The sequence below is a fragment of the Arachis hypogaea genome, chromosome 7 (genome assembly GCF_003086295.3).
Source record: "Arachis hypogaea cultivar Tifrunner chromosome 7, arahy.Tifrunner.gnm2.J5K5, whole genome shotgun sequence".
Taxonomy (NCBI): Eukaryota; Viridiplantae; Streptophyta; class Magnoliopsida; order Fabales; family Fabaceae; genus Arachis; species Arachis hypogaea.
Window position 1 is genome coordinate 52300897 of NC_092042.1, and position 8925 is coordinate 52309821.

Genomic DNA, 8925 nt, shown 5'->3' on the forward strand with positions numbered 1-8925 from the left:
TAAATTCTATATGAAAAAGTACTTGATTCTAAGATAAATTTATGTATGTCTTGTCAACTATTTTCTTTTAGGCAGCAAGTAACTTTTAAAAATAAATTGAAATAAGAAATTGTTCTTGGATTGAAAATTCGTCTTTAATAATAGTATTTTACTTCATAGACTTTTTCAATTAATCTTAACGTTTTAACTATTTTAAAATGTATGTATCAATAATGAATTCAATAATGAATTTCTAATTTTAGGTTTTGCATGCATATGTTTACCTATGTTTAATATGATTAATTATTTAATCATGGAGTTAATTATTTTAAACTTGCGTGCTTTATAATTTACATGGAGATGGTTAGAAGTATATTTAACGAAAAGCATGGATGTGCTCATGCGCATGCCTTCATTTGCCAGTTGTCCACACACTACACAACCAACATGTGAATGGAAAGGGTAGCCTTCCCTCGTGAGTCACGCCAAAAATCACATTCCATTTTACACGATCAAATAAATCGGATTTTCTTGTCCGAACCCAAAACTACATTAACATACTTCCACCCATCAAATGACATTTCCCAATTAAATCAATATCATTCCCTAAAATGAATTGAACTGAACATTGTCATTCTCCTTCACGAGAAGCGTTAACCATTTTTAGTAGAGTAGAAGAAGCCAAAAATGGTGCACAATGCCTACGATAGCTTCGAGCTCCTCTATGATTGTGATTCCAAGATCGAATCTGTCGAATCCTATGGCTCCAAAATTCTCCTTGGTTGCTCTGACGGATCTCTCCGAATCTATGCGCCACCACCGCCACCACCGAAGGAAGTTCGTAAAGAGCCTTATACATTGGAGAAAAACATAAAAAGTTTTGCAAAACGGCCTGTGGTGGCATTAGAAGTTGTAGAGTCCAAGGGGTTACTTTTTGCACTTTCTGAATCCATAGCCATTCATGGCCTCCCCAGTTTCGAAACTGTCGCCGTCATCGGCAAGGCCAAGGGTGCCAATCTCTTCTGTTGGGACGATAGCAGAGGCTATTTAGGCTTTGCGAGGCAAAAGCGAGTTTGTATTTTCAAACATGATGGTAATTCATGACACTATTTTCTTTAGTTCATGTAATTTTCTTTTGCAAGCATTGATGAAACATTTCACGTGCGGTTGAGGTTCGCGCTCATACGAACATAAAGGTTGTTAAATCCCCCTTTTTTAAATAAAAAAGAAAAAAAACCGTCTTTAGAAATAATTGCTATTAGTGATGTGATGTTATACAATACTTAAGATTTGTTCTTCATGTAATTCAAATTTATGCTTAAAATGGTGATGCGATTTAGTCTTTATGTGTTTAAGAAACTATGTTATTGAAACAGGTGATATAGTTCCTTTTAACATGTGCTGCAATTGGTGATTTACTTGCTATTTGGTTTGATCAGATTGTACTGTTGAAGTTAGTTAGAGGAAAACTATTAGATACACCAAGTCCCAAAAAAATTTATAGTTATTTATCTTAGCTACTACTATTAATGTTCTTTTTATTCTGAATATAATTGGCAATATTGGTTTGCAGGAGGTAAAGAATTTGTAGAAGTGAAAGACCATGGTGTTCCTGATATGGTAAAGTCCATGTGCTGGGTTGGGGAGAATATATGTTTGGGGATTAGAAAAGAGTATGTGATTTTGAATGCTATGAATGGCTCATTATCTGAGATGTTTGCTTCTGGAAGACTAGCATCGCCTTTAGTGGTTCCTCTTCCTTCTGGAGAACTTCTTCTTGGGAAGGTATTCACGTCTTCATTAGCTAACTATATATATGTTGGCTTCCTTTTTCATTTTAAACTCTAACCATCATAACAAATTATATAGCGAATAATATATTTAGATAATGTAATGAATGCTTTAAAATATGTTGGCATTGAGATCATGTTGGACATGGAGGGTATAAGTATTTTCTATGTTGGTATATGTTCTCCCTTCCATGATTTTCATGTAATTTATAGTATCGCATCAAGTACTCATTTATACTCATGCAAAAACTTAATATAAAGGTTTTCTTTGACTTAGGATATTCTATATCAGAAGTTTTAGGGTTTAGGATTTAGAGTTGTAGGTTATATAAATAGTAGTTTATATGTTACAACATCAACAGATGTCCTTGGAAAATGTGTTCAATTATATTTTATTTTTATTTAAAAATTTAGGATTCATAATACAATACAACTTCAGAAAACCATTTTTCTAAACTTCATGCCTTAGAAAAAAGAACCTCAAAGTTAGCATTAGGCATTGAGTTTGTAGGAAGATAAAAATTAAACTCTATCAACAGCAAAAAATATTACTCTATTTTATTTTAGGTTGTAATCAATCTTTTAATTCATCCTACATCCTTATTGTTCATTTTCTTAACCCAGATGGATAAAAATTCTAATGGTGTAATTTTTAGGACAACATTGGAGTGTTGGTGGATCAAAATAGAAAACTTATTCCAGAAGGTAGGATTTGTTGGTCTGAAGCTCCAATAGAAGTTGTAACTCAAAAGCCATATGCTATTGCACTGCTACCTAGATTTGTGGAGGTAATTATGCATTTTTTAAGAAACTATTTTCAAGAATTAATTTCTAGATCTTTTGATAGTGAACGAGAGATTTATACATTAGTGTTTATGAATTTCTTGTATTTTTCAGATTCGATCTTTACGGGGTCCATATGCACTAATACAAACAGTAGTTCTTCGAAATGTACGCCATATTCACCAAAGAAACAATTATGTGATTCTTGCCTTAGATAATTCTGTTTATGGTCTCTTCCCTGTTCCTCTTGGAGCACAGGTAGTGGTTACCTTAATATTTTAGAATCAATTTATTTAAAAAATATTAAAAAATTACTTTACAAGAAATTTATTATCTTATAATATCTTTCTTGTGTTCTATTGCTTGTCAATAAGTTAAGAATTTTGATATATTATTCCAGATTGTTCAATTAGCAGCATCTGGCAACTTTGAAGAAGCCTTATCCTTGTGCAACCTCCTTCCACCTGAAGATTCATGTCTTCGGACTTCAAAGGAGGCTTCAATTCATATAAGGTTCTTTGTCAATACAAGATTTTCACTTAAAAAAGATAGGACAATATCCTTCATTTTTCTATCTATTATTATATCACATTTTCTCAACAACAATCAGCTGGGATTCCAATTGTGTTTATACTAAAATCTTGACTATTAAATTGAAGTTTTGGTATAAAAGGGTAGGAATTTGTGAAGTTGTGGTTAGAATAAAATCAGATTTCATCATGTTGCTTTGTATAAGCCCTTCACTATTATACATATAGTTTACAAAGGTTAAAAATATAGCAAATAACAATGCCTTTAGTTGTGATAACGATACCTTTGTGGGGGGTAATTTAGCGGAATCTCTTGATGCAAATTTACTATTGTGCATTTAGTATTTTTTATAATGGTTAAAGTATTTTGCCACATTATATTACAGATATGCCCACTTTCTCTTTGACAATCAAAGTTATGAAGAGGCAATGGAACATTTTCTGGAATCTCAAGTAGAAATATCTTATGTGCTTTCTTTGTATCCATCGATTATCCTTCCAAAGACATCTATTATTCCTGAGCCAGAGAAGCTTATTGACATTTCTGGTGATGATTCATATCTTTCTAGAGGCTCTTCAGGAGTATCAGAGGATAACGAACATTCTCCAACATCTAATACATTAGAGTCTAACGAGAATGCAGCATTAGAGTTAAAAAAGATGAGCTATAACATGCTAATGGCTCTCATAAAGTTTTTGCAAAAGAAGAGAAATAATGCTATTGAAAAGGCCACTGCAGAGGGAACTGAGGAAGTTGTTTTGGATGCAGTTGGAGATAGCTTTACATCCCATAACAGTAATAGAGTAAAGAAAACAAGCAAGGTATAATGATATGAGCCTCTCAACTCAACCATTGTTCATTATAATAATTCTTTTGGGATAGATATGCTATAATTTATATCTTAATGTATTTTTTATTGTATTATAGGTTACAAACAAAAGAAAATGACATGAATTAAATGAAATACTATGTATGTCTTTGATGGAATAAATGATGCTAATTGGAGATATGATATTATTAATCCTTATACAATTATAAAACCAATGAAATAGTACTTTTTAATCACAGTCATTCTAACTTAGTTTGGTAAATTATTTTTGAAAGGAGCGTACTACCATACCTATTAGTTCACAAGCCCGAGAGATTGCTTCAATTTTGGATACTGCTCTGCTCCAAGCATTCTTGCTTACTGGACAATCTCTCATGGCTGAAGAATTACTGAAAGGTGTTAACTACTGTGATTTGAAAATATGTGAAGAGATACTACAAGAAGGGAACTATCATATTGCTTTATTAGAACTATACAAGTGCAACTCAATGCATCGGGAAGCTCTTAAACTTGTTCACAAATTGGTGGAAGCATCTAGGACTTGTGAGTCTGATATTTCACATAGGTTCAAGCCTGAGACCATGATTGAATATCTCAAGGTAAATTTTTTAACTTTGACAGTTTTGTTCTTAATTTTCTCGCTTTATTTTTTTAAATGGTCTATATGACTAAATATTTGCTTTCTCGAAACAATAACTTCTTTCAAAAAGTGGTTATGAAGCAAGAATGTCTAATGTACCACATTATATGATTTATGATCAAATATTAAGTGCACAACAATGGTATGTGTTATTTTTCTATGTATAATTTCTCTTAGGCTCTAAACCTAAACAAATATCAAAGGATGCTTCTCTATTTTACTTCTAAGGTGAATCAAACGACACTTAGCTATCAAACATTAGAATGCAACAGTTTTATCGGACTAGTGTTAGCATAATTTGATTAGCTAAATTACTTACCTTCCTCATGTAACATTTAGCACCACTAAAAAAAGTTGTGTTGTAAACAAATTAAGTTTAATCGATTCATACTATGGATGGATAATATTCTCTAAAAACTATAACTGAACTTAAATTCTTTATTCAATTACTATTATTCATAGATAATTGGTTACTTGCACTTAATGATTTTGTTTGAGGGGCATATGTTGCAGCCATTGTGTGGAACAGATCCTATACTTGTTCTGGAGTTCTCAATGCTAGTTCTTGAAAGCTGTCCTAACCAGACCATTGAGCTTTTTCTATCTGGAGATATCCCAGCAGAAATGGTGAATGCATATTTAAAGCAACATGCTCCAAACATGCAAGCCATTTTTTTGGAGCTTATGCATGCAACACATGAGGATGCCATAATCGAAAATTTACAAGATGAACTGGTGAGGACCTCTAGTGTCTGATACAATTTCTTTATGCGATTAAGGGTTGAAACTATTCTATTTCTTATAATTGGGGATGAGTCAAAAGGATCTGAGAACCTAATTAAAATAAATTGTAAAATTTTTTTCCTAATGTATTTAGCTGCTAAATATTATTAAACAAAAATTGAATTTCTTCTTTTTCTCGCAATGTAGGTAAACATATATCTTTCAGAAGTGCTTGACTGGTATACAAACTTAACTTCTAAACAAAAATGGGATGAGAAAATGCACTCCCCAAAAAGAAAAAAGTTATTGTCTGCATTAGAGAGTTTATCAGGATACCAACCAGATGTTTTGCTAAAACGTCTTCCATCAGATGCTTTGTATGAAGAGCGTGCAATATTGCTGGGAAAAATGAAGCAACATGAATTAACATTGTCTTTGTATGTTCATAAGGTATATAAAGTTATTGTTATGAATCCTATCATACCGTATAATATATTAATATGAAGTAAATATTATTTAAAGTTAATATTATTTCACAGATAGGATTATGTTTGCAAAATGGAAGTTTTATTTGTAGTCATGTTTTGTAAACCCCATTATGTTGATGTTTAATTGCCTCATATGATGGTCTCTTATATAAATCACATATTTAATTTTGAGTGTGTTGAGGGAAATAATGACTTTGCTTTTGATTTGTAGCTTCAAGCTCCAGAACTTGCATTATCATATTGTGACCGGGTTTACGAGTCTATACTTAACCCTTCTGTGAAATCTCCTAGCAACATATACTTGATGCTTCTGCAAATATATTTGAATCCACGAAGATCAACGAATAACTTTGAAAAGAAAATTACAAATCTATTAGTCCCCAAGAAGCCAACAATTTCAAGGACTAATTCAAAATTAACAAAGACAAGAAACCGAGGATCAAAGAAAATTGCTGCAATAGAGATTGCAGAGGATACAAAGGCTAATTTAAACAAGACTAATAGTGGCAAAAGTGATGTTGATGAGGATGAATTCATTGGGGAAGGAGATACTTCTATCATGGTTGATGATGTCCTTCATTTGTTGAGTCGTAGATGGGATAGAATTAATGGAGCCCTGGCCCTTAAACTTTTGCCAAAACAGACGAAACTCCAGGTAATATTTAGAATGTATATTTTAATTAACCTTCCTTTCTTTATAGTTTAATCTGGAAAACTAAGAGTGGAATCTCCCTCGATTTTGTTGATGCTATAATTGCTGCATGAATATGGTCACATTGAGTTGCATATTAGTTATGATTTCTTAATCTCTTTACCTATTCTTAATACATAGCACAATAAAAAAACATGTAAACTTATTCGTATTGCTCCAACATTTGCACTTACTAGTGTCTATTTTGGTGGGAGAAAAAATTGTTTGATAAGACATTATTTGGTAAAGAAAATTGTGTTAATATGCAGAACTTGCTTCCGTTTCTTGGGCCCCTTCTGAGAAAATCTAGTGAAGTATATCGTAATTGCTCAGTTATCAAGAGATTGAGACAAAGTGAGAACCTACAGGTAAGCATGTAAAAGAAATAAAGATTTATATAGGCTCTCAAAATTGGGACAAAGGATATATGGATTTCTTGCTTATAACGGGATTTATTGTATATCTTAATCACACTTCTGTCTTGCTACTCCCTTATCATGATTCAAATATCTTTTTGCACAGGTTAAAGATGAACTCTATGAGAAGAGAAAAGTAGTTTTGGAGATAACTGGTGATGACTTGTGTTCTTTGTGCCAAAAAAAAATAGGGACAAGTGTTTTTGCAGTCTACCCAAATGGAAAAACTCTAGTACACTTTGTATGTTTTAAAGATTCTCAAAGCATGAAAGCTGTTCTAAAAGGTTCTCCATTGAAGAAAAATTTAATTAGGTATTGAAAAATTATGACAATTGATGATTGTAGGATACTCTTAGTTTCACATGGTGTGATGATTGACAATGGAAAAATTTTCATTCTATAAGTATCTTGCATCACTATTTGACTTTGTGAAATAGAAAGTGTAAAAAAATATATGAGTTGAGATTTTTTACATAAACTAGCATGTTTACCCCGCGCATACACATGGGGAAAGACTTGTAAATATGAGTAAAATTGTTATGTCAATTGATTGAATTCAGTATGATTAAAAGAACAAATATCCACACATTGATTCTGATGCAGTTAAGAATAATAAATAAAGTCATATAAGCAATGGAAAGATAATGCAGGGAAAAAGAACACATGGCAACACAAAGTCAAATCAGAAATCATGAGTGAAAACCAAAAGGTTGATTAATTGAAGTAAATAATTTTAGAATAATGCTTCGCATTTATGTTATGTTAGCAACAAAGTCCGACCAAGTTATTTATATACACGTGTGCACGTTTTTTTTACGCTCCTATTGCCGCTTCTAAATTCACGCACGCAAGTTCTTCTTCCCTCCTCCTCTTTCTCCTCATCCTCCTCTTCCTCTTTCTCTTTCTCTTTCTTCTTCTTCTTCTTCTTCTTCTTCTTCTTCTTCTTCTTCTTCTTCTTTATTTTTTTCTTTCGTTATCTTCATCTTCAACAATTTTGAATTGAATGGAATGGGATGGAATATAATGTAATTGAATAAAGTGATGACGAATAATTTCATCATTCTTTGCTAAAATCAGTGTTGTTTATGAATTTGAATTTGAATAGAATACCAGATTTTATGAGTTTATATAATGCAAATTTCTTGTTCATTTGTTATTACACAATGGTGTTGTTATAATAATATCGGTTCATTTGTAGCCTAGGTGTGTTGTCGATGAACAATTGGTCCCAATAGTTTGGATAACTTTCAAGACAAATTGAATAGAATGGAATGGTATGGAATCTAATATAATTGAATAAAGTGATAATGAATAATTTCATTCTTTGCTAAAAAAGACTCAATCATCAATAAAAATACATAGAATTCATTTTTAGATCCAAATGAACCTCAATTAAACAAAGAAATGAACCAAAATTACTTAAACAATAAACAATTTGATCAATACTTATCAGCAGCATCAAGTGAACCTCAATTAACACACAAATTAACTGAAATTAGTTCAGATTTAAACAAGCAGTCAAAAAACTTAATCATCAACAAAAACACATCAAATTTATTTCTAAATCTAAATGAACCTCAATTAAACTAAAAAATGAACCAAAATTACTTAAGGAATAAAAAATTTGGTCAATATTTATCAATAACATCAAATGAACCTCAGTTAATTCACAAATACACCAAAATTTGTTTAGATTTGAACCAGCAGTAAAAAATATTTAATCATCAACAAAAACACATCGAATTCATTTCAGGATCCAAATGAACTTCAAATAAACTAAGAAATAAACCGAAATTATTTAATGATGTCACCAGAAAAATCAGAACCAATAAAGATGTTAGCAAAATGTTGGTGTTGTTGGTGATGATGATAACGAAAGAGAAAGATAGAAAAAAAGGAAAAGAATAAGAAAAAGACACATCATCAAGGAAGAAAAAGAAGGAGGAAGAGGAAGAGAAGAAGGGAAGAAGAAGAACCAACGTGTGATACGTGAGTATTTTATACCTTTTTTGGCATTATTTTCTAGTTATTTTTAGTTAGATTTTATTTAATTTT

General features: G+C 31.5%; 1 protein-coding gene across 2 annotated transcripts; it reads left to right on the plus strand.

The window, feature by feature from the left end:
* Window positions 1–461: 461 nt before the first annotated feature.
* LOC112703056 (vacuolar sorting protein 39) lies at window positions 462–7422 on the plus strand. 2 transcript variants are annotated; one of them, XM_025754363.3, is made up of 12 exons: window positions 462–1072; window positions 1553–1764; window positions 2426–2557; window positions 2667–2810; window positions 2953–3065; window positions 3469–3904; window positions 4188–4511; window positions 5066–5287; window positions 5483–5725; window positions 5975–6418; window positions 6724–6822; window positions 6977–7422. In XM_025754363.3, the coding sequence occupies exons 1-12, from the start codon at window positions 667–669 to the stop codon at window positions 7187–7189; spliced, it is 2988 nt and encodes a 995-aa protein (XP_025610148.1). In that variant the 5' UTR covers window positions 462–666; the 3' UTR covers window positions 7190–7422. The 2 variants fall into 2 exon arrangements, with proteins under 2 accessions (XP_025610148.1, XP_025610149.1); XM_025754364.3 differs by lacking the exon at window positions 5483–5725.
* Window positions 7423–8925: the final 1503 nt, after the last annotated feature.

What these genes read in the sequence shown, in the direction of transcription:
- LOC112703056 (XM_025754363.3), top strand. Translation starts at nt 667, where the DNA reads ATGGTGCACAATGCCTACGATAGCTTCGAGCTCCTCTATGATTGTGAT. An exon ending in GAGAACTTCTTCTTGGGAAG is followed by an intron (nt 1,765 to 2,425) that starts GTATTCACGTCT and finishes TGTAATTTTTAG; the next exon opens with GACAACATTGGAGTGTTGGT. An exon ending in GACAAAGTGAGAACCTACAG is followed by an intron (nt 6,823 to 6,976) that starts GTAAGCATGTAA and finishes CTTTTTGCACAG; the next exon opens with GTTAAAGATGAACTCTATGA.